Below are 27,436 nucleotides of genomic sequence, written 5' to 3'. Positions count from 1 at the left end.
AGCAGCTGCATCCACAGTGCAATGGAAATTTGAGTTAGATCTTCCTACATCTTCTCTTATGTATCAGCTGTGACCCATATGGAAATACAGAAAAGCCCAGTTTTCAAGCATTCCTGCAGCATATGAAGAACTGATCATGAAAGAGCTGTATGACTGGGCAACAAAAGGAAGCACTGGACTTCTAAATCAAGCCTTTAGGCTGGAGGGCATTAACTCAAGGAAAGCCAGGGATTCCATGTAATAATGAAATTTCCCATGACAAGCCCAGTTTTCTGGATATGAATAACAAGAAACAACTCTTCAAGTTTCATGTAAATGTAAAACTGCTGGCCTTATTTAATAAAAAGTATAATGAACAGTTTGTGTCTTTTCAGGAAGAACAAGAGGCACAGGCTAAAGCTGACAAGATAAAACTTGCTTTGGAGAAACTGAAAGAAGCCAAAGTTAAAAAGGTGGGACTTAAAACAGTGAAATGCTACTATAATAGCTTCCAATTGGGTATCTATTGTCATTATTCTCAATAATAGAGTTCTTGCTAAGATAATCAGGCTTTTTCATATTTTGCCTTTGACCTGAAACATCAAGTGTTACCCTATGGAGCTGTCTTGTCATCTGAGTGTACAGAAGTTTGACTGTACAGAAGTCTCTAGGAGAGCACTACCTCTAAGGGCCTTAGTTGCAAGCAGACTCGGAAGGCTCTACCTATTTTTTTCCAGTGTCGGGGCAAAGCCCACAGTACTGATGTATTACTTTAGATGATGTGAATGTACATGAAAATATTACTTACTTGCATTGTGCTAACTACAACGGTATATTCTGCACTGGCTGTCGATAATTGAATAAATTAGGATGTTGTTGCTAAATTCTTTCATGGCAGTGCAGCAGTCTACAAGAATACTAGAGCTGGCTTTAGACCAACAAATTATGAAACTAGAAACTTCCAGACAGTGTCTTCACTGCTGCAATCTGTTATGTAAATATGTCCTGTCATTGTGAGTTTCCAAATCTCTACCCATCACTGTAATGTGTGGTGTGGGGGTACCCTAGGACTTCAGCTGAACTCAACAGCAGCTGTAGATGTTTAGTAACTCTGAAAAATGAGTGCAGAGGAAAAACAGCTGTGACATTTCAATTGTGCTCAAAGAGGAGATGGGAAGTGTCTGAGATGCAGGGCTTCCAGGAAGGATTCAAAGTTTCCAGTAAATTTGAGGCTCTCCAGACTTGAGATGACTCCTATAGAACACTTCCACCCATGTGCACATACTACTGCTGAGGGAACATTCTGGGAAGATTTCCCCAAGGTTATCTTTGGAATGAGCTCTCTTAAAATGACTGTCCATTGCTCACCTTCATTTCCTTGCAATGTTAGCCATTGTCCTTTGGGTGGAAACTTACTTATCTTGAAGGCTTTTTGGGGTTTTTTTGCATACTGAATATTTGAAACCAACAAATAGAAGTAAAACTGAGTCTTCTTTGTGGCTAAGTGACATCTGTAATGAAATTACTGTCATTTTTTGGATTCCAGGGAAGTTTAAAGAAAGTTGCTCTTTGCAGTTTTACAAAAGGGTGCAATCTGCCTGCATGTTTCTGAACATTCAAAAGAATATAACCAGACAAAATTCTCATTTTCCCTGAACATGTTTTAGATTATGTATGTACAACATTTCTTCTCTATAACATGTGCTGCAGCTGAGCTGCTTATTTTAGAGAGGCATATACACAAGAGTTGGAATCAGAGCAAGTACAGTGGTTTTGTTTTGTTTGCTTTTCCTTTTCAGAGGCAATGTAGTTTTTCTTTTGGGGATCCTCACTTTCTGCTTCTATCTCAGCTTTAACAGAGGTTCTCTTTGTTGTACCAAAGCCTCTTATACAACTATTTTGAAATAAGGGGATATTTAAATAAGATGACTTGAAGAAGCCCTCCCAATTCACCATTTTTTTCATGCTCTGTGTATAGCTTCTGTAGATGATTGTTGTTCTGATTTCAGTACAAGTGGAGGAATTTAAATACCTCCATTTTTTCCTCATTTAAAACTAAATTAGGCCTTTCTGCATTTCTAGCCTTTTTTAAGGATGCATTGTCCTTTTGTGCTTGATTACCCTATCAAGCATTTTCCTTAATTGCTTATCTAGTAGATTTAGAGAAGAGATGAGCTTCTACTTTCTCTCCATAGCAATTTCACCTTTCCTGAAGTCCTGCACAGGACGAAGTTCGATTTCCTTTTTTTCAAGAAGAGATCTTTATTTTGGTGGCAGCATAACGTGAAAGCTTCCAAGCTGTAGTATTCCCTCAGCTCCCTGTGGAACAGGGTGCCTTTGAAGCAGTAATAACCTTCTGCCTTAATCTTTCTTATCTATGTTAGCAGATTCAGACTGGCCTTTTACTTGCTTCTGAAATTAACTGACTCTTCTGTGACTCTTTGCTCAGCTGGTTGTCAAGGTGCACATGTACGATAACAGCACAAAGTCACTGATGTTGGACGAGCGTCAGGTGGCACGGGATGTTTTAGACAATCTCTTTGAGAAAACCCATTGCAACTGCAACGTGGACTGGTGCCTGTACGAAACGTACCCAGAGCTGCAAATTGGTAAGTGGCGTAGTGACAGGGTCCTCTTGGAACACATAGCAGATCGATACCGTGCTTCCTATGGTATGGTAATCTTGAAAAGTTAATTACTAACATTTCTCCTGCCCTTGTGTCTATTTGTGTTTGAGGTTTTACTGTTGAAAGACTACCTGAAAGAGGGGGATGTGGATGTTACCTGGTCTCAGAGTGTAGTTGGTGTTGAACATCCCAGGGGAAAGCTGCGGGTTGCCGCGGGAGTGCCCGCAGGCCGTTCTCACCGTAGCATGGAGCCCTCCAGTCCTCGGTGCCGCTACCCGCAGAAAGCTCCCTGCTTGCTGCTCTTCCCGTTATTCAATTTTACACAACACAGAGGGGCTACGTGAGTTTTACTCTGTTTGTCAAACCCTCCCAGACCCAAACACATAAGTACTCAACTCTGCTCTTTGAAGAGGGGATGCAGCACTGAGGGGCTGTCAGCAGGCTCTTGTGTACTTGGCCAAACAAATGTTGTAATTAAACAAGACCATCCAAGAAGCATTTCAGTCACTTCTAATGTTTCAGTTGCTGCAGTCATTTGCTTAAGTGCAGTTGTGAACAGGACATTGATCTTTGACAGGGCTGCAACTCTGCTGGTGCTGCCTTATGACTTAGGAAGTAACTAATGTGGCCTCCAAGTCCTAGGAAGCAGCTGTGCAAAACTTGTGCATTGTATGATGTGAGTTTTGTTTCAGAAAGGCTTTGATGCCTAATTAAGGATGGAACATTCTCTCCTTGCAAGTTGTTTCAGAGTCTTTTTACTGGCGAGGCTGAAAATGCATTCACATCAAAATGAAAAGGAAAATTGCTGCAACTTTCTTACAGGGTAGCGTTTGACCTAGAGAAATTGGAAATTATGTTTGACCCAAAGAAACTGGAAATTGTCGAACAGTCTTTTTGCATTCTCAGTTTACAGATTCCCAGAAGAAATGTAAAAATGCACAAAAAAAGTTAAACATCAGTATCACACTCTAAAAGAACCCCAGGAAAAATGATCATACAACACTAAAACAAAGAAATGTAAAAATGGCTTGGAAAAAGCCTGACTACTCATGAACAAGAAGATATTCATCTGCTTGTAAGAACAGCAGAGACAGTAACTGCCAATGAGTTCTTTCTTCTCCATTAAGATGATACGTGAAGCAATATTGACAGATTCTTTTCTACATGCTAATCTTAATTAAGATTGGAAATGTTGCCAGGCCCTGAAAGTTTCACGGATGTTACTTTGAATAATTTTTGAGTGCTTTCATGTCTTGAAAAGTTGCTTCTTTTGGTCCGACAAGACTTAGACAAACATTTCTGAGCATTAGAATTACATCATGCAACGGATTGTTTTCTGAAAGTCCATAACCATTGAACAAAATTTACTTTTCATAATCTGGGTAGAAATTTTGAATTTTCCATCATACAACTGAAATTGAAGGTATCAGAAGGGTCATGTGCTACAAACATTGGGGTTAATGATTAGACTTTTAAAAATTTTTACTTCTTTTTTAAAACATGTTTCTTTAGTCTCAGCTAATACTGCGTACTTTGCACTGTACTAATCTAGTAAAGAATTACTCTCATACTGAATAAAAACTATTTTTAAAAGCCAAGATAGAAGAAGTATAGGAAAGGAAATAAATCAGTAGTTGGTCCAGAAAGAAAGAAGAAGTCTGCAGGAGCCTGTTACCTGGTCCAAATGAGCTGGGAATGGAGCCCTTCTGTTTGCAGAAGGAGATTTCGATTTGCATGGAGTGGTGCATACTCCTGTTTCCAGTAGGCAGGAAAATACATTTCATTTTGTGTAGAGTAATAAAAACGTAACTATTCTTTATTCCTTTCAAGTGCCTTTCTGTCAGTTCTACATTAGCTCTATCACTATCAGCCTGCTTAGTAGACAGGCTTTCCTGGTCTTTCCCTTTCTACCTGTTTTGGATGCTGGAATTTAAAAGAAAATTGCATTCACTATAAGAAGCAAAATCTAAGCAGCAAGTATTCTAGGCTAGTGAACTGATATTCCAGAAGGTCCAAGCTAGTTTTATGTCAGAAGATCCATGATAGAATATCTCGTGTATACTGATATTCTAAGAGACCATTGTTGTAAATAAAATGAACTATACTTTTAGATTAATAGCACATTAAAAACTATCATGAATGTTTTCAGTAGTGAGATCATGTAACACTGGGTACGTACCAACATATATATTTCTTTTTAGAGAGAGTAAACTATCAACTATAAAAAAGATCCACCTAGTCATTGTAAGATCATAAGATCAGACCTTTTATATAATAAAAGCCTGGAACTGGAAATGAAACAAACTGGATGTGGCAGAAATTAGTCCTCACTAAAGAACACATGACGAGAGAATAAATTTTTGCCTCTCTCCGCACTTATTCTCACGTTTGCATTTCTTTGATCCATGATTTGGCATTGACATGTAGGACAGCGTGTGCACTAGATATATTCCATACCACCTACAGGTTTGCAAAGTAGGATTTTCCTGCTGTAAAATCTTTTTCCATCTAAAACGGAAGAGCTTAGGAGATATTGCTGAAATGAAACTTTTACCTAGTTTTTGTGTATTTCAAGTGCATTATCTGAGTTTCCTGAAGTTTTTAAGGGTAACTATTTGCCACTCTCTCTGTCATCAAAATCTCAAATGTTGTTTGACTGCTTAACACTGTGCTGTGACAGAATTAAGTTAACAATTTGAGTGCTATGAGTGAATTTATTGCTTCAAAATTAATCTAAATTAAGTCATTGTGTACTTTCTGTCCCTCACTATAATTACTGTAGGTAGGTAGGTTTAATCTTACAGTTTGAGAATTATTTTATAGTTATCCTGGAATATAAGATGCTGTTTACCCTTCAAGTGATTACTTGGGCTTTATGTAGTGCTCTTTATTTCCAGTTTATTGCAGAAATACCAATTGCTAAATGAAACATATTATTATCACAGAAGTATTAGCAAGATAACAAAGCTCGTGTTGTTAAGAAACTACAATATATGTATGGACTGGCCTTGAAGTCAGTCTGCAGTTTATGAAAGTCAGCAGTTGTTTAATTCCCGCAAGTTAGTTTTGATGGATCACACTGAACTCTTGTCAAAAATAACAAGCAGTATTATCGAAAGCCCACAAAATACGTGCTGTGTTATCTTCTCTTACACTAAGCCAATCTAGGCTGTTGAAAAATGTGGTCAGCAGAGACCACTGAAAGGGGAGTACAGCTGTTCATAGGAAACTGCCAAAATCGTACTGAAAATTAGAGCTGGGTGATTTTTCTTTTCTTTTTCTTTTTTTCTCCCCCTTTCTGAAATACTAAATTTCAGAAAAATGCAGTTTGGGTCCTTCCAAAATTACTTGTGAAATCAGGATGACATCTCTTTCTTTTTTTTTTTTTTTTTTTTTTCCCCAAAGGGGATTTATGTGACTGCTAACTTACTTCGTAAAAGTAAAACTCCAGAAGGAGAGGCCAGGAGTTTCCTAATGTCAGCATAACCTGCTGGCTTTTTTTGGGTGGAGGATTTGGTTTCCAATCATCCAAATAAGGGATAGAATTGACACTATGTCTCCCAGATCTCTGGTGGGGTTTAACTGCTGATATGCTGAGTGAAAGAATAGTTCACATTGGTTTATCAGTTTATCTTCTTGTTCCCTTAGTTTTGCTGTTTCTGGTTTTAAATGCGGTTGCCTGAAATAAAAGATTTTATTCTGAGTGCATAGCATTCTTCCTGCTGACAAAAAATGATTTTTCATTTGTTTTAATAAGTTAAAAAAAAGAAAAGAAAATTAATTTTCAGATTTTTTTTCCACTTTAGTACCCAAAATGAAAATATATCCCCCAACCATATGGCAAATCATAGGGAGGGAAAAAAAAAAAAAAAAAGGAAGAAAAAGGAAAACCATTGAGAGACATAACCATCCACTCCTGGTGGGACAGAGTTTCCATCCTGTACAGTCTCTGGCTAGCAGCACAGAATTGCGGGAGGACTCCAAGAGGGTGCCCGTGCTGCATAAGGCATGTTCTGTAGCGGATTTGCCCTTCCACCAGACACTGTTTTCATGTGGTTTTGCACTTTTCTGAGCTGTGGAAAAGAGGGCTGGGCTCTCCAGTTCTGACGAACATGAGCTAATTATTTCTTTCTGACACTGGAATTTCCATCTGCAGCCTTGGGAGAGGGGAGAGAGGGTTTGTGTGTCTTACCTTACCCTTTTTGTCTCTCCAGAAAGGTTTTTTGAAGACCATGAAAATGTTGTTGAAGTGCTGTCACACTGGACTCGAGATACGGAGAATAAGATTCTGTTTTTGGAAAAAAGTGAAAAATATGCTTTATTTAAAAATCCCCAGGTAAGGTAACAAAATATTTGGAAAGCAATCTGCAATTATTTTATTTAGTCCATATGTTGTGTATTACACTGTTAATTTGCTCTGTCGGCTCTAAATTAAAGAGAGCAAAATGTGTACTTTCAGAAAAAAAAAAGCTGAAGGATGTGAAAATCAGTTCTTTCTATTCCTTTCTGTTAATTTTAAAGCATTTCATCAGCGGTTAAAAAAAAAAAAAAAAAAAGAGAGAGGCATGTAATTCTGCACTGGAACAAGCTTTTAGTTAGGTACAGCTCTCAGAATTGCAGTGAGATGGGACAGTTGTAAAGATCTGATTTTTGTCAGTACTAAGGTTTCTACCACCGTTTTCACTGATGAGCATCAGTATTTCCTTGAAGGTCTAATTTTTGAAACTACATAAAAAGAATGCTGAGTACTAAAGAGAGACTTTACCTGGAAGACTGGGTAGAAGAATTGGAATTGAGGAGATTGGGGAGAAGTAAACTGTGCACATTAACTCTATAAAATGAGGATCTCTACCCTGACTGCACCAAGCTGTATAGCACAGATCCATATACAAATCATTTCTTTCTTGTGATGTGTGGTGAAAAGCATGCATAACAGGCGATGGATTCTTTGGTGCTGTACTTTTTTGCTTTGTCAGGTATCTATTAACTTTTTGAGCATCTGGTTTGATCCTTAGGGCAGCAAGACAAAAATGAGTAATCCTTCACTGTAGAAAAAAATGAATCAAATACATAATTTGGCAGCAAAGCTCACTCAGCTGTTCAAGTTTCTTTAAATTGAGCCAGTATTTCAAATAAAACCTGCAGAGAGGAAGTTTCCTTCATTCACATAACAAGTAAGCACAGAAAGAGAAAGAAAACTTACTCTTCAGCATGCGTGGATTAATGTTGACTTTTTAGTATTAAACAGCAAAAGCCAGTTTTGGAAATAAAACATACGTGATGTCTCGGGATATCGTACTTTCTTGAGCTGTTAAACATAGGTAGCAGCAGAGGTTAGGTTGTATGTTTGACTTGTACACCAGTAACGTTGTTTGCTGTGGCCCAGGGCAAGGTCAGGAAGCAGCTCGTAGGGAGCAGGTCTTTGGTGAGGATTCTGCATGTTTTGATTGCAGTGACCATTAGAAATAAACATGAGCCAAAGCAAAACTCATATAAGGTCCTAACTCTGTCCTGCTGCGCAGGAATGTTCAGCTTGCTCTGGACATGTTTGCAGTCTTTGAGCTTCAGCATCTCTGTGATAAGCCCTAAAATGAGCAGCCTGGGGAAACTGCATCAGTTGTGACTATCATACTGTTGAAATATTTTGGCAGCAATAAAGTCTAACCACCTGTCAGGCTCAGTAAATTCAAATGTTGTGAGGCATGCAGAATAGTTCAGTCATATCAGCACTTTTTCTTTTTGGTGGAAAATAATCAGCATTGTACAGACAGAGCTCATGCTGGATTACAAAACGTGGTAAAAGAGAATATATGATGTGCAGTGAGTCTGAACAGTAAACCAAAGCAAATGCCAAGTGGGTAGCCAGGAGAGCATGTGGTTATATAGCTAACTAGTTATGGAAATTGTCATGTAACCAATGGGAAACTGAAATCCAGTGCTCTGGTGGTGTGTTCTGAGAACTTTGGGCCTCCTCCTCCTCCGAGCTCAGGTTATGTCGAGGTTACCTCATGAACTCATCCTGGGAGCACTGAAATTAGAGTGCTTTTTTTGACAGAGCCAATTATAATGCAGCAGCGCTGGTGATACTCGTGTTCTGGGTTAGCGCTCGTTCTGTCAGAGGTTTTCTGTGGAAATGGACGTCTCAGTTTTGTGACTTGTGATTTTTTTTTCTAGAAGAGAGCAGCGCAAGTTCCAAGGGTATTCATGCACCTGAGTTTATTCTTAGACAAATTAGCAATTGAATTAGTGCTTTAAAAAAAAATCTGATTACAAAGGTATCTATATTGCATTGTTAAAACAGGCCCACCATCACCCTAAGTGGACCTCTGGAGGAGATCTGTGAGCTGTGCTATGTATTCATTATTTCTTTCTATGAATTAGACGTATAACTGATATAGATTAAACAAGAATTAATTAAATATTTCATTTTCTAAAGAGGAACTGAGGTTTTGAAATACAGGAATTGTCCTCTATGTGTGTGCTTGCAATGTATTGCTCAGCTGATAGTAGTGGCTGTATACAGAAGATTGTCATTCGTGTCATGCAGACCCTCTCTAATATTAATCTGTGGCTTTGCTTCTTAAAACAAACTTTGAAAGTATTTGGAATGCATTTTGCATTTTTTGCAAAACCCTCAGGTCTCCTCCTCTTCACAGAGACAGGCACGCTTGCACCCTCTCCTCACTGTAGTAGAATTTACCCCGCAGGGAATTTGCAGTAAAACACTGCTGCACGAAAGGCGTCAGTGACTCGTCTGTAGAGGCGGGAGGTCACGAGTCTGTGACAAAAGAGTGAAACAGAAATACGTATCAGCACACGTGTGAAGAAAATGTCTATAATGTAGGAAGGGTGACGCTCTGTCACGTGGTCCAAGGATGCGGTGCTGACCTTTGAGAGGAAGGTTGTCGCTTTCAACAGCTCTTTTTAAAGAGCTCAAAGAATAATTCTCAGCTTAAAAAGGCTATAATAAAATGAAGGATGTAGGAAACACTTTTGTTTCATTTAAGCAAGGTTATTTGTAAGGGAGAGCTGAGTCTGAACCCCTAACTCTAAGTGCTAGTCATGCTTTTAAATCATTGCGTATTTGATTTTTGCTTACATGAATTCTAATTTCTTGTGTTTCCCTATTGCTGGTAGAAGCAGACGAGAAATTCAAACAGTTCAAGTGACGCCACTTGCATGTTCTGTACATTTTTATGTATTTTTTTTTGTCCAGTATTTACAAAAATTAGTAAAAATCTGGTTACAGTGAGTACTTTATGCTTCTGCTCCCACACACGTAAATCAAAAGCAAGAACTATATCCCCCAAACTCGTACAGGGAATTCACGTTTTGTTTCTTCCCAAAAGCAAGAGTACTGAACAGCATGAGAAGGATGTGGAACAAGAACTCCTAATGTCTGTCTTAACAGGCCAGCTATCACAATTCCATGCTCAAGTATGTATTTTGAAGACAGTGAAATCTGGCTGGTATCTAGCAGGTGATGCTTTTATTTTTAACCACCTCTGCCAGCCATTAATGACTCTGTAAATCAGGTGTTTTTCTCTCCACTGCTGCCTTCTGGAGGGGACAGAAGTGTGGCACTGAAAGTGACTGTTCAGTGTTCTGGCAAATGCACAAATAAATTGAAAAGAGGGAGGAAAAGTATTTTTCACTGTGCTCCTAATATTTAGTGATCTTAGTTTCTTTTTGTATTAGTATATTTCAGACCAGGGTGTAGTTTCAACTTGAAGATATTACTTGGATAAATAGTTTTCTTTTTCTGCCTTGGGGTGGTAGTACAGATATAGTCTTTACACAGTTTAACTGTTTCACAGGCAATTTTTAATCAGCCTGTTAAGCGCTTTGTTTGTAGCTGCATCCTTTCTTACGTATGGCTTTCATTTGACCTGTATTCCCTCTTCTTTAAATATTCAAAGATCATCATCCATAAGGTATGAAAAGTTAGGTGTAGTAGTTTTCTTCAAACATTATAACATCAAGTAAACAGAGTTGAAAATGCATTTTTGGACCTTTAAAGTGCTTTGCCTTTAGCTTCATATCCTTACCTGCCTTGTGATCTTCAGAGCGATCATAGGTATCTCCTAGTATTATCTGCATTTTTTTAGGACACTCAGCACGATACGAGACGGGCTGCAGGTGTGACCGCGCGCTGCTCCGTTTGTCCCGCGTGAGCCGTGCTGCGGTCGGCGCCCGGTCTGGACGGGCCGGCTGCAGCCCGCGACTCGGCGAGCCGGCCCGTTTCGCCTCGTTGCCCCGGCGGCTCATTGCACAAGGGAGACGGCCACCAGCACGGAGCAGCTGCCTCATGTGCCGTACGCTGCCTGGCCTCTGCTCCTGTGGACCTTGCGATCTCCCAGGAAGAAAACAGCTTCAGTAGACTGAGAGCAAAAATACAATCCAGGCGGCAGGAGAGGCCGAGGGAGAGGACTGCCCTGAGCACCTGCCTGGTGCTGGGTGCTGACAAGTAGCTGCTGCGTTTCAGCTTAGATGGAGCAATGTGTGAAAGGAGACTAAGGCAGAAGAGGGGTGTTATTTTATGTAACAAAATCTTTTTACAGATACAGAGATTTGGAGCGTGGCTCAGAAGGTTTGGCAGTGCAATAGTTACGGCTACTGTTTCTGCTGTGATCCAAGTTTGGTTTGCTTACGTGTGACACGAGAGAATTTTTTTTTTTTTTTTTTTTGGAAACTATTCAAAACCATTTCTGTGTTCTGCTGTTGTCTGAGGATTATACAGTGGAGAGAGATCTGTCCTGAATTTTTTGCCTGCCTCTCCACAAATAGGAAATGGCTAAGCAGAAAGACTGTGTGCAAAAACTTGTGGAATTTTGCAGATTACAGTACAAAGCACAAATTAACTAAAGCTGGCTATACAATCTTTACAGGAGTTCCCTGTGTGCATGTGGAATTCCCTGTAGTGTAAAACCAGAGATGAGTCATCAGGTAGTTTTGCCACTGTCCTACCCTGCCGTGCACAAGCACAGGGGAAATGCTGGCATAATGTCTCTCATGGCTGTTGTACCTGGCGAGCAGGACACATCAAAACTGCCTCTGTTGCTGGTCCAGGGTACCCTGGCACAGGGACAAGTTCAGCAAACAACTGTTCATTTCTACAGCAAATAACTCAAATAGAGCGCACAAAGCAAACCCAAAGACAAAGTGTGCCAGTGTGCTTTGGTTAGTTTAAACATCCCTTTATATTCTTGGGTTATCATCCCAAGAGGATGAGTACATCCTGTTAAGTAAGCTCAGCTGTCTGCCAAAAGAGAGAAACCTTCTTTTGGAACTAAAAAGCAGTTAATTCTCGCATTTGTGGACTTATGCAGAGAGCTGCCTGTAGACAAATGTTGTTGTAGCAGTGACCTGACATCCAAAATCAAACATGCTTTTCCCAGTAGTGTCTTTGGACAGGAAAGAATTTGCCTTTTACCATCACCTTTGACTACTGGATTTGGAATGACCTCATGTGGACACATAATCACAGAATGGTTGAGGTTGAAAGGTACCTCTGGAGATCATCTAGTTCGACCCTGATGCTCAAGCAGGGTCATCTAGAGCACGTTGCATGGATGACATCCAAGTGAGTTTTGAATATCTCTAGAGAAGGAGAGTCTACAACCTCTCTGGGCTCTGTCACTCTCACAGGAGAGAAGTTTTCCCTCATATTCAGATGGAACTTCTTGTACTTCGGTTTGTGCCCATTGCTTCTTGTCCTGGTGCTTGGCACCACTGAAGAGAGTCTGGCCCCATCCTCTTGACACCCTCCCTTAAGATATTTGTATACATTGATAAGATCCCCCCTCAGTCTTCTCTTTTCCAGGCTAAACAGGCCCAGTTCTCATAGCCTTTCTTCATAGGAGAGATGATGCAGTCCTCTGATCATCTTTGTAGCCCTAACGGGACTCTCTCCAGTAGTTCCTTATCTCTCAGCCCAGAACTGGATGCAGTACTCCAGATGTACCCTCACTAGGGCTGTGTGTTGGGACAGGATTACCTCCCTTGACCTGCTGGCAACACTCTTTCTGATGCAGCCCAGGATACCTTAGCCTTCTTCATCACATCCTGCCATGCTCTGACAACATTCCTGTATTCCTGCCAAGTGTCCCTTTTTCTACATTGTGTATACTTCCTTCTTCTTTCTGAGTTTGGCCAGGAGCTCCTTGCTTATCCATGCAGGTCTCCTGCATGACTCTGCTTGACTTCTTACTCATGGGGATGCGCTGATGGAGGAAGTGATGCTTGAATATTAACCAGCTCTCTTGGAGCCCCCCTTCCTTCTAGGGCCCTAGTCCATGGGATTCCTCCAAGAAGGTCCCTGAACAGGCCAGAGTTTGCTCTCCTGAAGTCCAGAGTTGTGATCTTTCTTATTGCCACTTGTTGACACATGTGGTTGCCTCCTATATGATGAATGCTTCTGATCAAAAATAGGAGACCACACACTAAGAAAACAAGTACAGGGTACAATCTGCTTCCCAGGTCCTCAGCCACTGGTAAATAGTAAGCACCATGTATTTCCAGATATCAGGAAGGCAGAGACATAAAGGAGGCACTCAGTAATAGAGGAAATGCGTGTTGACAAGTGAAGATGAAATTGTACCTCTGTGTAATGTTGGTTTGGGTGACAGAGCCCTGTTTCCCTAACAAAAAAGCTACTTTGTTAGTGCTCTAGCATGGATGTCATTACAGACTTTGTTTCTTTACTATTAACTGTGTAGGCACAGGGTGGTCTGTGCTTTTGCTAAATAAATGCCAGATGCTTGGACGTGAATCAGTTGTAATAAGCAAACCAAGCTTCTCCTGTTATCAGCACTGACGTCTGACCAAGGCAGATGAGTGGAGTAAAACTGTGCCCAGGCTGTTTGTGCTGCTGTAAATCCTGTATAAGAATTTTAGTCTGTTTCCGGTGGAAGCCCCAGTTTCTTTTCTTATGTCCGTACTACAGATATGGCAGAAGTATAGGCTGAATTGCAGGTGGCTGTGTTTGATGTCCCCGTCTGACTTACTGTGAACTTTTAAGAAAGTAGTTTTTAAAGAACTGCTTTTGAGATCATCCACACTCCTTCCCCTTCCTCTCCTGGTGCCTTCTGAAAGCCATCTGCCCCAAGCTTTGCATTCTGGCAGGCTGCTGTTCAAAACACTGCTTGAAAAAGAAGATGTGGTTGTGTGGAGAAGCAGTTTCACTTCAGATAAGCCTTTTTGCTGTAAACATGGGATGCTGGCATGGCAGGCTCACTGATTGTGTGTTTATTTCACATGATGTAGCAACAGCATGTTGCTTCCTTCGTTTGCACACTTCCCTTGTCTTTTGGTAATGTTTTGGTACTAGGGCAAGACTGCATGCACGTATGTAGTTACGTTCTCATAACCTTGAGGCATGTATCTCACTGAAGAAATGGCGAGGGGATATGAAATGTCAGATAAGCTCTGCTGCTTTTCTTCCTACAGAATTGCTGTCATATTACAAAACTACAGAATTGGGAGTACTTTTTAAGTAGATAGCTTTCAAAATTTGCCGAGTCTTTACAATTTTGTCTGTTTCCTAGAAAACGGGTTTTGTTGATTCCATGCCCTTTGTCCTGCAAGCCTAACTTTTTGACTGATTCCAGGGAAATCAGTAGGACTGTCCCATGCATCAGGTGTTTTCCAAACCTAAGCTTCTATTCTAGACATCCTTTTCTTTAGAGGATGTTCAAACACGAGGGTTTTGTGTGTACCATCCTGGCCTCTAGCCCATAGCTCCAAATGCTACTCAACGCATGGCCTAACTCCTTGATCCACCTGCTTTCTTCCCGCGTGGCTGCCTTACCGTTTGCAGGCAGCTGGTGGCTGCACTGCCCGGTCGCGCTTGCTGTTGGGCTAAGCCCATGGACGCGCTCCGGCCAGCATATCCCTGAGCCAGCGTTCCCACTGCCTGAAGCTGTACCTTCTTCCAAGGGTTCTGTACAATCCCTGTCCAGTGTACATGCGAAATTGTTTCTGCTGCTTGCCAGTAGGTGAGTGTATGGTTGTAGGCAGCTGGGTGCGTGAGGCTTGCTGCTTCCTTGCCTGCAAGGGCAGAAGACCTTGCGTCCTCTGAAGGCTGTAGCTTCAGAAAGCCACTCTCCCAGAGGTGGGGGACCCCTTTTGAGACATTGGCCCATGTTTCAAATGGTGATCTGGACTGCATGTGCCAATCTGTCATGGTGGTCATTTAGTACACTGATTTCTTCTTGGTTTTCAAATATTTCCTTGGATAAAAATACTTTGCAGGGATTGAGTTTTAAAAGTAGGGGGAAGTAACTATGGGTGAAGGCTCCTGAGTATAAGCGCTTGTTGTTAAAATGAAGAGCTGAAGTATGTCCAAAGCACCAGATATGAGTGAGGGCAAGCTACCAAAAATGTGTTGCTAAAATAAAAATGCTTTCTAGTTTTAATATTGCATTTTCTCCATCATACCTCAGTGTGCAATATAATGTTATGTTCTCTAACACCTCCTGTAATAATACAGGAAGCTATGCAAAATGGAATGATAAAATCAAACCTGTTGCTCCAGAAAAACAGCCAAATAAAGACAAGGCCTAAGCCAGTGTTTTTAAAATTGGGGGAGGCTGTATGTACAGAGGCAGAAGTAATTTTATATTACTTTTGAATTAAATTCAAAGTAAAGAATTAAAACTCAGGAACAGACAGTCCATGATTAAGTCTGTCTGTAACAAGAGGAATCCTTAAACATCTGCCTCCTGTATCTATTAGTTGGGCACCCAGGATGGAAAGGCTGAATAACTATTGAGTGGGCTTGTAGTGATCTGCTTATTTGTACCGCTGTCTCTATAACTAACATCAATTTCTTTTCTGTCTTAATCAGCATTTCTACCTGACAAACAAAGGGAAGAGTGAAAGCAAAGAAATGAATGAGAAAAACAAAGAGGCTTTACTGGAGGTAAGCCAACTTTCTAGGTTGATGATGCAGCCATCGCCAACGCTGCCCTGTAAGAGCAGAGCTTCACGCTTTGCGGGCAAATGTGTAACAACAGGAAGCTCTGTGATGGCTGATAATAGCGGTTTTGTATCTAAGGTTTAGTTTGTGACTTTGCATCTGCTGCTCACCACTAAGAATATGGATTCTATCCCTGTGTATATTTATCAAAGAAATTAAATGTTGGAGAATTATTTTGTTGTTAGAACCCAGTGCTATGAAACTGTTTGTATTTAGTATTTCTATGAAGATTAGTACCATGAAACCAGCAAAAACAATGTTGTATTAATCTGAATGATAAATCCGAATGAAAGAAATACTGTGCAACATCGTTCGGCCCTTTAGAGCCCTTGTGACTTCGTATTCCTAGTAACAGAACTATTACCTTTAGAGTGGAAGTAGATGTGCTTCTCATGACCTCAAATTATCAGCTGTGCTAAAACAGAAAATGAATCTTTTCATTTTTTCAGGAAGTCTATTCAGTCTCTTGCTTTCCCTGTTAAAGTTTTAATTCAGTTGTGTGCTTTGAGAGAGAAAAATCCAGAGTTATAAGAAAGAGAAGATTATCTCAGTTCTCCGGGGCAAGCATTTTGGCTTTGATAAAAGTTCAGGAAAAAGATGCTGTTCCCAGGTGTCTGGGGATTCCCCAAATCAATTTCTCATCATGAAGGCACCAAATCTCAACCAGCAGAAGTCTTGGTAACTTCTAAATGAGAACATGAATTGTGTTGGCATTAAAAAATGCTCAGCAGCAGGTCCTTCAAGCAAAGTAGTATGTTTTGTTCAAACAGTGTTGCAAATGCTAGCATGCATTTGAAAGTGAAAGCAAAGATTGAGGGGGACTTTTTTCTCTAGCTGTTTCTAAAGCCCTAAGTGCTCTCTAAAGACAATCTCTAAAAGAGTAAGTATTTCTCTACAGAACCTATAGATACAGCAGCAGTGAAAAAACAAGTGGTACCAAGTATTCACTTCTGTTGCCCTCACTGGGCACATCTTTGTCTAGTAAAAGCCTTTTGCAGGTTTTTCTTGACCTTTCAGAAAACAGGCAGTTTGCAAGCCTTCTTCACCTGTGTGAGCATGCAACTAGCCCAGCCAAATTACCACATTATTTCGGAAAACTTTCATTTGCTTGTCCAGGGTATTCAACTCCCTTATAACTGTGTTTCCCGTATTCATGCATTCACTGTCACAGGAAATGTCTTTATTTTTAAAGGGAGCATTTTTCCTGCTATGTATTAATTTGCTTAAATCCATTTGTTTTGTGTAATATTATTCATGTTGCACAGGAGAGCTTCTGCAGGACATCTGTCATTGTGCCAGAGCTTGAAGGGGCCCTTTATTTAAAAGAAGATGGAAAAAAATCCTGGAAGAGGCGTTATTTTCTTCTACGGGCTTCTGGAATTTATTATGTACCCAAAGGAAAAACCAAGGTCAGGAAGCCAAATAAGCCTTTTAGCAATAATACAATTCATGGAGGTGAAAGTGAAGAACTCCCAAGGTGACATTTTAAGAGCAGTGTCTGGTGCATCTGAGAGGGTTTTTTGTTTGTTTGTTTTAACTTTGGCCACGTCATTTGTGCAAATATGAGAATGTTGTCACTGAATCTTCTCACATTTCCCCCCTTTTCATAAAAGCATTAATGAAATAGCGCTTCTTCAGAAGTCAATGAGGGGGGAAAGAAAAACAATACAGCGCCCATCAGCTGGTGTTACGCTGCAAATAACGCTTCACTTATACAGTTTCTTTGTGGAAGAATGTTTTAATAATTTTCAAATAAGCTCATTTCTTGTCACAGAAAGAGGAATCTGGCTTTGGTAAGAACTTTCTGTGCTAGTAACCATCAGGCAAAAAGCATCTTTTATCTACAGTGGTCTTTACCTAGAGAATACATTCATCTTTTACTGCTTTTTAAGATTGCCCTTTGTATAAAAGAAGTGAGACAGAGGTGTCCATTTGACAGAATTAGATGCACTGACATTTACTATTGCAAAGTATTTTAAGAGTCTAAATTACCAGCCCTGAAGAACCAAAGCAGTCCTAGGTATGTTGCATATGAGGGCAGCTGGCTGCTCTTTTTATTGCGACTTTACTTGACCTTGATACAATGTCTTTCAGTCCTCAAATCTTCTTGCACACACACAACATCTTATTAATTAAAAATTAGAACTCTATTTGGAAAGCACTTGAGAGAAGAGAGTATTTGAGTGGTCAAATGAAAAGGCCATCTAGGACATTTCATTGTAGACTGCCACCACCGATGGCCAGCAGCAGAGTGCCTAAGCAGGGCAAGCATGTATGATACTTCGCTAACCTTTTTTTTCATCTTTCAGTGACTTTCCATCATAGTTGAGATGTGGAAAGTGCTTTCCTTTTTCTGCTGGTGGACTGCAAACATAGGATCAGGGTGGAATTAGGCAGTCACCTTGCAACAGCTGTTCTGGTTTAACACTCTGTTGCCTGTCAGTCGTTGCAGCCTTTGTACCACCTTGCCTAAACTGAGCCGTAGTAAGGAACTGTGGGAGCGCTCTGAACCCGCTGCCCTACCAGCCTGGCCAGTCACAGTGATTTAGCACTTTGACTCAAATTCTTTAGGAGAGAGTCATGGCTCTTTAAGATAGTGCCACGCTCACCTATTTGCTTCAGTAGCAACTTCAGCAAAAGGATGTTGTGTCCATGCATCGGCCTGTCCAGATACAGTCTCTTAGCCCAAATCTACATGGCGATTTAAGCTAATGACTGGACTCTGTGTTGGAACAGCTGAGGTTCAGGTACAGATCTCTTTTGGGGAGACAGTAATCTCTGGTAGGTGAGCAGTGTGCAGGGAGGGCATGAACATCTTAAAGCACTGCAGCAGGATTCAGGAGAGCTCCTCAGCCAAGTTCATCTGAAGTCAAGGTGGGGACACTCATGGGACTTGCCACAGTGGTTCAGCTGTGAGTACAGTGATCTTTCGTTGAGGTACAGAAACAAACAGCTGGTGAATAATAATATCTTCAGTTGCTGCAGCGGTTTAGAAATTCATCATATGATTGTGTTTTCATTTTTTATTAAAAAGTAAAGAAGTCTGGTGTACCTTTGGCACTTTATGATGGATATAAAATATATTGCAAACCTTTGAAGATGTAGGAACACTTTCAGATAATTTTACAAACTTTTTTTTATTATTTTTTAAACAAACAAGGCATCCTTCAGCATTCTCATCTTAATTTCTTTCTTCAGCATTAGTCTACTTGCATGTGATTCAAAAAAGTACTGTTAATGGACAGGACTGCAAAACAGCAGAACTGAAATTGCAGACAATTTAAAAATTCGTTTCTATTAATCTGGTCGGGTTAAAATTGCAGAAGTAGTGGCAATAAGTGTCTTTGATTGTCCCTTGTGTGAAAATATGTTCGTTACTTAGAAGAAAACAACAACTGCATGTATATTAATTTTAGCTGCCATAAACAGGTCTAGATAGGGCTAGATAGAATCTATCCAAATAGAATATGGAGACTTTCCTCTCCTCAAAAATCTTACTAGCAAACCCAGTTAACTGCGGAGTTTATAAATGTATCAGCATAAGTAAACCCAGCTGAAGGGCCTATCTTAATAAAACTAACAATAAGAATGATAGCAGCACAGAATAATCATCATATGCTGAAATATAACCCTGTTCTTAGCAATAGAGAGGGAACGGGATTTATTCTCTTTTTTCACATTTTCAGGATTTCTCAGTTTAGCCAGCAGTGACTAGCTGACAGGGCCATTTTTGCATTTCCCTCCAAAGGATAGCAAAAGATATGCTTTGTGTGCAGAATTCTTCTGCACAGAGAAGTGTGCCAGCAACAGATACCTTGTTACTTCAGCAACATGTTATGAGTGAGTAAATATTATGATAAACAGAAAAGGAATGGTGCCAGGAAATTTGAGAAAAATCAAAGCAGAACAGATGAAATATGTGTTTATTTCCTGATGAGAGTTTACATTTTTTAACCAATATGAAGGAAAAGCAAGATCCTAAAGTAATTTAGAACACAAAACCTTTTTTCTCTCCTCAGAACTGTAAGGGCACGATTAGGTCTATATGCATTTTACTGAAATTATTACTATGTTTCTTCTATTCAGTCTTATTAGTCTTTAGCCAAAATCTGCACACAAAGCACGGAACCACAGTAAAATCAGAACAGCAGAAAAATGTTAGTGGTACATATTATTCTCAATATATACTGACCCTCTTCCAGTTGTTAGATTAAGAGTGCATATGCTTAAAATTCTTCTTTAGTCAACTCCATGACAATTAAAAAAAAGTAAAAAAGCATCAGCATTCATGCACTTTGAAAACAGTCCTTTAATGAGCCATGTATCAAAATTTAATTCCCTCTAACAATGGTGTGTTTGATTTTTATTTGTAGACATCCCGAGATCTGGCATGCTTCATTCAATTTGAAAATATGAACGTTTATTATGGTACTCAACACAAAGTGAAGTACAAGGCACCTACAGATCACTGCTTTGTTTTAAAGGTAATATACAAGAAAAGGTTCTGCAAATGTCATATACATTTTTTTTTCATATGCACATATGTTAATATCAAACTCCAAGGATCCTGATCTTTTATGGGATAGAATGCCTTCTGCAAAATTCTGGCTATTTTCTACTTCAGTTAGTTCTTGATCAGCAACATACCCTAAGAATCTTCCTAATTTTAAGGACTGATAGTCCTATGATTATGGTGTGATCATAGCTATTGAATAATTTGTTGAACAGAGATGCAAAATCTTGCATCTCAGATTGCATATTTTATAGCAAGACTATTGTTGGCAGGATGCCCAAGGCCTTTGTTCACCCACTCATGTGATACCACGACGTACCTGCTGCCGTTCCCGTTGGTAACAACGCAAACAGCCTGGGAATTCTGCCTTCCTCTCAGGAAAGGAACAAAAAGCCATGGTTTACCTATAGCTCCAGGTAGTAGGAATGGAGCTTTGTGGTCCCCTGGAGTATTGTATGTTTCTAGGGCATTATACTGGAGTAATTAGATCTTGATTTTTATCTATCATTAATGCAATTACTGTGTACAAGACAGAAGATAATCTTGTTGCTGCTTCTCTAGCTAAGTGCTTTGCAGCACAAACAAGATGTTGGAGAGCACAGTATCTTGTCAGCTCAGAAAATAGTCACAGGAAACAGACTCACAGAAGAGGTCAGTTATAACACCACATTTCTGGTTGTAGCTGCATGTTTCTAGCACTTTGTACAGTTTCAAAATGTTTGCTAGCCTAATTTACATGTGGCCAAGCAGAAGTGGTTTATAGGCTCAGACTAATTTTCTGTAACAGATGTTTCTAATTAACACAGCTGAGATGTTTAACTACTGCAATTCTCCACAAATGTCTCTGCAAAAAAGGCTTTATCATTATTTTTAAAAAGGGGTGCTCTTTCTGAAATCAGCAAGTAAGTTTTATTTCTGAAAAACACAAACTTAAATAAAAAAAGGGTCCCTAAGATGATTAAGGAACTGGAGCATCTCTGAAGTGAGAAAAGAATGAGAGAGCTGGGATGGTTTAGCATGGAAGGCTCAGAGGGATCTTATCAATGTGTATAAATACTTGGTGGGAAGGTGTAGAGAAGATGGAGCTAGACTCTTCTCAGTGATATCCAGTGTCAGAAGGAGAGGCAACGGGCACAAATTGAAACACAGGAAATTCCACTCAAGCATAAGAGAACACTTTTTGACTATGAAGGTGGAATAGTTTGCCCAGAGAGGTTGTGGAATCTCCATCTTTAGAGATATTCAGAACTTGACTGGACATGGTCCTGGGCAATCTGCTCTCGATGACCCTGCTTAAGCAGGGGTGTTTGGGCCAGATGCTGTCCAGGTGCCCTCCAACCCAAAGTATTCTGTGATGCTGTCATTCTGTGAAAGTCTGTCTTTGGGGGTCGGTGAAAGAGGAGCAGCCAAAGCCCATGCAAGCTGTTCTGTGAGGATGGCTCCAAAATCAAAGGAGATTTTTGCATTTTGGAAAATAGATCAGTCTGCAGCCCATATTAGCTCCAGTAAGCTATTCCACCATTTGGAAAGCTTTTGAACAGTAGCAGACTACTACATTTTTTAGGAACTTGTATTTTTCTGAGTGCCCTGAGGAGCTCTTTGGAATCTGTTGTCTTAAAGCAGTTAGCAGTCATCTGCTAAGTTACTTATTTTGCTGTGTCTAAAACTTAACACGGCACTGCCCAGCTTATAGGCAAAAGATCAACTTGTGCTTTACAGTGACATAAAAATACAAGAATTTAGCAGTTACAGCAACATCTTGTTTCTGTGCAAGGCAGAAAATCCTGCTGAATTCAGAACCAGCTTTGAGCACTGAGTTGACAAAGCACCCAATTTATTTCTGATGCTGCTAGTTAAGTTCACTGGCATCCTTACTTCAAGAATAGAAGAAATGTTCTTTGTTCATTCAAGGGGTAGCAAATGGCCAGTGAGTTGGTCTCAGCTGGAGATGAACGTGACCTCATGTTTGAAGGAAGCATCCCTTCTTTTCTGCCAGTCGCCATTTGAATAATGAGCTCTCTGAACAAATAACTGGGCTAAACTCAATAAAATTGTATCTGCATCTTAAAGGTAGAACATTTGTACCTGCTTTCTATCTCATAATACTTGGGAGAAAAAATACGATATTTCTTTTCACCTCCTCCCCAACCTTGGTCATCTCTGTTTAAAGGAGGGAAGAGCCCTCAAGAGAGATTGTATGAGAGAATTCCTGACATTTTTGCACCTATGTGCAAGGGACTGTCAGGAATTTCTGGGAAAGAAGAATGCTGTACCTAATGCTAACCACAACCCTGGCAACATGATTTTCTCTAGAATGACTACCAGTCCCAGCTAACACACAGAATATGTACCTAAATGCAAAACCAGTGAGCAGGCAGCTCCCTCAGTCCTGTGCCTTTCCTAAACCAGCCATTTAATTTCAACTTCATTTGTCATACCTGGGCTAATTCGCTGGTGCTGGCTTGGGTGCTGACAGTTAGACTGCTGGTGTTAACAGCAACAAGATTATGCACATCATGGGCTGGTTGCTTTGATACTTAGTCAGCAGATGGGATGCATTTTGGAGCCTGTGATGTTGGCAGCTGCATCCAGACCAGCTAGCTTAAACTAGCTCAAATGCAAATATTCTGGGCTGCAGATCCATCCTGAAGAGGGCGTTCTTCCTGCAGCTAGAGAATTATGATGAGTTGTCTGTGCTTGTTACCCATAATTTCTCCCTGTCACACCAGCACCCTATTGTATATCCTTTAGTTCAGATCAAAAATGGAGGATTTTGTGTGTGTTTGTTAAGTATAAAGACACTGAGGAGATAATGGAGAGAAGTATCCTTTGGTAGTTGAGCACCAACTTAACAATGCATCTCAGTGTCTGCTAGCAAAGGAGAAGACATTTTGCTCAGCTCATTCAGGAGTTTCGTTTCAGAGGCAGGAGAAAGCCCAGCTGAGACTAACCAAAAAGAGCACAGGTGGCTCATTGGTGTGGACCAGAGCAGCATCCCCTTTAGCTGTCCCTGCGCAGCAAAGCAGTGGCTAATCCTGAAGATGAGAGTGCAGACAAGGGCAGAGGCTAATCCTGAAGATGAGAGTGCAGACAAGGGCAGAGGCGCCAGTGGAGCTGGATTTCAGGAATTCTTAGGCCTAAATGTAACATGAAAATTTAAAGATCCCACCCTTCACTTTGACATCAGATAAAATCAGTCTTTTCTTAGTAGCAATGAGTGGGTACAGTGGAACAGTAATATCATGGCCTGAGGAAGCTATCCCAGAACCTCAGTGTGCAGAAGAGAGTAAAGAAAAGGGCAGCCAAGTGTGAAAGAAGACGCTCACTAAACCCAGCATCTGCGAAGGTCAGGGCTGTGGATCTGTTGCCCAGCAGAGGAGAAGGGAGCCGGTGGCAGCACGCTTTACCTGCCACCCCGTGGAGATGGATGGCAGCTCTTGGAAGAGAAATGGAAAGGGAACAGAGATCTCTGTCCATGGAAGAAGTAATTTTGTGCACCACAGCAAGTGCACAAGTTGGAGGGGTTTGGTTCCTTAAGTCTTGTTTGCATTTACAAATGCAAACATTTATATTAACATTTTTATTCACGGATTCCCTGTAGATCTTCTTTTTCACCATTTACTACGTTATTTGGGGAATGCTGTAGAAATGAATGGGACCTTTTGTGATTTATTTTATATTCAGAGACTGAAAGCCCTTGTCAACAAGAGATTCCACCTTGAAGGAAGGCATCTGTTCGTCTTCCTAGTGACAGTTTCCATTGCACTGAACAGAAATTGTGATCACAGTAAAATGTAAAGTTTATTTTGTGTGTTGAGTGTGTGTGTGTGCGTGCTAGCCCAGGAGCTGGTTTTGTTGTGCCATGTTTAAAGTGCTTCAAAGCAGACAAAAAGCAAGGTAATCTATATGCAAATTTGCTAGTTTAGCCAGTCTGATGTGCCAGTGACAAAGAGTGAATTTAATTATAGTCTATTGGTGCTGGTTGTGCTTGAGTAATCTGGAGGTAATGGTGCATAATGCTGAATTAATCTAGGATGAAAAAATTGGTTTCCTGGGGATAAACTGAGACAAAGGCAAATCATCCTCTATTTCCACAGATGTGATCTATAGAAGTTTTCCTGGTGTAAATTGGAAGCTACCAATTTTTTAAAAAAATTCTAATGACCCACAGAATTTTGGAAGTAAATTTTCAAGAAGAATAGCTTCTGTTTCCAACAGTGGAGCTATTCCAGCAGGTAATTTGGTGTTTAGTTGCTCCACTGCTCATTCCTTCCTCCTCCTACCGCATGTGCTCCTTTGCAGACTGAGTCATTTACATAATGCATTCAACAGAATGGCATCTAAGGGCGTAGAAGATGGGTTTTAGCAGTGTTTGAGACAGAAGATAGTGGGAAGAAGAACAAATGATTAGCAGAGGAAACAAGGATACACAACAGGAAATTTTCTAGTTCTTTATGTGAAAGTTTTGGAAACTATTGCATTAGCATGAATGCTTCAGATAAATACTTCAGTTTAAAATTCATTGTTAGATAAACTGGAAAAAAAAACAAAAGTAGAAATATTCTTTATTGCAGAGCACTTTCAGGTATATGGAATTATGGACTTAGTATGTGCACACAATTTTGCAAGAAAATGTGTAAACAATATAGAGAATAAGGACAGGGAATGGACAGTGAGAAAAGGAGTATAATAGCATTTCTGTTTTATTTGCTATGTAAAGCTGTCCTCTTTGTTTACAATAGCTTTTTTCTTTCTAATTAACTAAAAATGTTGCCTCAGAAATTAGAGAAATTTAGGTCTGAAGAATAATTCCTTATAGTTGCTATTTCAGCTTTACAGCTCATGCACATGTCTTCAAATGATCAGGTAAGCCTGGTCATTTTAATGCAAGGAGGGATAGCATCAGGATTTGACTGCATTTAACAGCAGGCAGCGGATATGAAAGAATCTGGAGCCATTTTTCAAAGGTGCTGGGTATCGATTCTTTCAATCATAGGAGTTGTGAGTTCTTAGCTTTTCCAGGAAGCAAGCTCAAAATAGCGTAAGTTCATCACCAGAGTGTAAGGTATCCAAAAACAGTCATAATTTTTGGAAAATTTGGCCTAAAGCCGAAGCTTTTGATCCAAAACTAGTCATTTATTTTATGCTTCCGGCTATTGTTTCTGCCTCAGGGAGTGAACAATGATTCATATATTTTTGGGCAAGGAATCCAACGAGATGCCTGAATAACTTCAGTTTACTTTTCATCTTCCATATTGGAAGAAGGTGAAGTAAGAGAACATTTTATTAGGATAATCTCTGATTTCATGCACACACAGCCTGACCGCTTTTAGTCATTTGTTTTGGCACAGACCATAGAAACCACATCTTTCAGTTCCCATCGCTTTAGGTTTTCAATGTCTATCTTGTTTTCTTTAGGCAAAGAGTTTACTTTGTATCTGCAAATGTAATCAGAGCACAAATATTTTTTTAAACCTCTCAAAAAAATAAGCTCTTTATGTTCAAATGCTTTCTTTATCTGTAGATAATTGATACTTGTAAAGGAGACATTCAGTAAAAGGAGAACACTCAATTCTGTTCCAAACCCCTTCACTGCTTCCCTGGTGGAGCACAGCACAACCTTTTGCAGCCTCGTGTTTGAGGTGTTCAGGCCGTAATGAGTAACTGATGTCCAACACTTCCAAAAATCAAGCCAGACTTTCACCTGTGTCAGTTTCTCCAGCCATAAAGTGTCAATGACGCTACCAATTCATCATTATTAAGAACTTTGTCATCTATAAAGGGCATTGCAGTTAGACTATATTCCATTTCAGTGCCTATATGATTGTTCTCCAGGCATTATACCATGGGAAATTCTTTTTCTGTGAGAAAAATTCTAGAGTCCCTTTCTATTTGCATTTTACCACTTTTCATTCAGACTGTGACTTCTGAGGTCTTCCAGCCTCAGCCGTTCTGTGAGGTGACTGCTTTTTCGACGTTCTCCTTTATAATTCAGTGTTATGACAGTTGTTTCAGAGGAAAGGGAATAAACCTTTTCAGAGAACATATTTTCACTTTGCTGACAGAGGATTGTAATGACATTTTCTGCACACAGTACACACTACGTAACAAAATAATTTCTCTCTCTCTACATGTGAGGCATGTAAGCTGTGGCATACCCAGGTTAGTGTTATTTTGTCTAAAGATGCAGTATTTTCTCATGTGATCCTATCATGACTGACATTGCTACAATCTCTGCTACTCTCACAAAGAGGTTATTACAGGCGCTATACATACAATTTAGCAAAAATGAGCATCCATAGGAACCAGAGCACCTTACCTCTGTATTCTGTAGTAAACAATTATCCTGAAACTCAGGAGCTATGAGGTGAGGAAATTGGTTTACGTGGATCTTCACATCAAGTCATTATTTCCTGGGACTGAAGGCTGTCCCAATTCCTATCTGAATTGAACATCCTAAGTCAGCATTTTTATGCAGTATTTCATGAATTTTGTATGTCACCTGAAGTTTTTGGTGGAGATCTGAACTTGTAACAGTTGTGATCAACAGCAGAGACTTCTGCCACTTGTGCAGACAAAACAATGTCACTAACCACTACTTCCCAAGTGAGCAAGTTCCTGGAGAGATGTGTGTGTGACAATTCTTAGCCAAAGCTTTATGCTTTCCTATCTAAAGTTGCATGTTTCGTGTATCTGCAGTCCACAGGAAGCCAAGTATGTCCATTTGAGCTGCTTTGTAGTAATCTCTTACAGGTATGAACCCTCGGTGTTGATCTTAGTGCTTTCTGATGTTCAGACCCATGGCCTGGCTTTGTACAGAGGTGCAGCAGGCAACCTCTGCTCTTGTAGCATGTAGCAGGCCTGATCCAAAGCCCAATAAAGGTGGAGTTACTTCCAGCCTAGTGCAGTGGGCTGTGGGTCCAGTACAAAGCTGTGTTTCATGTATTATAGGTAAAGTTACCCATAAAAAGAGAGCCAGTGACAAGAACTCTCTTTTTTTCTGCCAGAGTGATAGTATGGTTCTTAGCTGATGCTAAGAAACAAACTGCCAGCAAGGCTTTGAGGCATTTAATGTTCCTTATGAGAAGTAGGTGTTCAGCATATTGCTAGTTTGGATCCTGATTGACAGAATATATTTGTGACAATCATTTGATCAAGTAACTGACTGAAGTAATCTAGAGTAGGCCTCCCTGACGAATACCAAGAGTTAAGTTAGATTGTCCTAGCAGAGAGGACCTCAGAAGAACGACTGCATGGACCAGGAGTCTACCGGCTGGAAAAGAGATGACTTGTCAGGAATGTGATGTGGGTTTCTTGGCTTGTGAGTGGCATGGAGAG

General features: G+C 40.2%; 1 protein-coding gene across 1 annotated transcript in view; it reads left to right on the top strand.

Moving 5' to 3' along the window:
• The window catches only part of APBB1IP (amyloid beta precursor protein binding family B member 1 interacting protein), a 62,549-nt gene that overhangs the window by 23,956 nt on the left and 11,157 nt on the right, over positions 1 to 27,436 (top strand). Inside the window, exons 5-10 of the mRNA XM_062567688.1 lie at positions 375 to 452; positions 2,429 to 2,588; positions 6,821 to 6,942; positions 15,454 to 15,528; positions 16,851 to 16,994; positions 19,959 to 20,069. Of these exons, the coding sequence (XP_062423672.1) occupies positions 375 to 452; positions 2,429 to 2,588; positions 6,821 to 6,942; positions 15,454 to 15,528; positions 16,851 to 16,994; positions 19,959 to 20,069 (690 nt within the window). The remainder of the gene's footprint in view (positions 1 to 374; positions 453 to 2,428; positions 2,589 to 6,820; positions 6,943 to 15,453; positions 15,529 to 16,850; positions 16,995 to 19,958; positions 20,070 to 27,436) is intronic.

This window comes from Rhea pennata, chromosome 2 (assembly GCF_028389875.1).
Source record: "Rhea pennata isolate bPtePen1 chromosome 2, bPtePen1.pri, whole genome shotgun sequence".
Lineage (NCBI taxonomy): Eukaryota > Metazoa > Chordata > Aves > Rheiformes > Rheidae > Rhea > Rhea pennata.
This window is presented reverse-complemented; position numbering and strand designations above follow the sequence as displayed.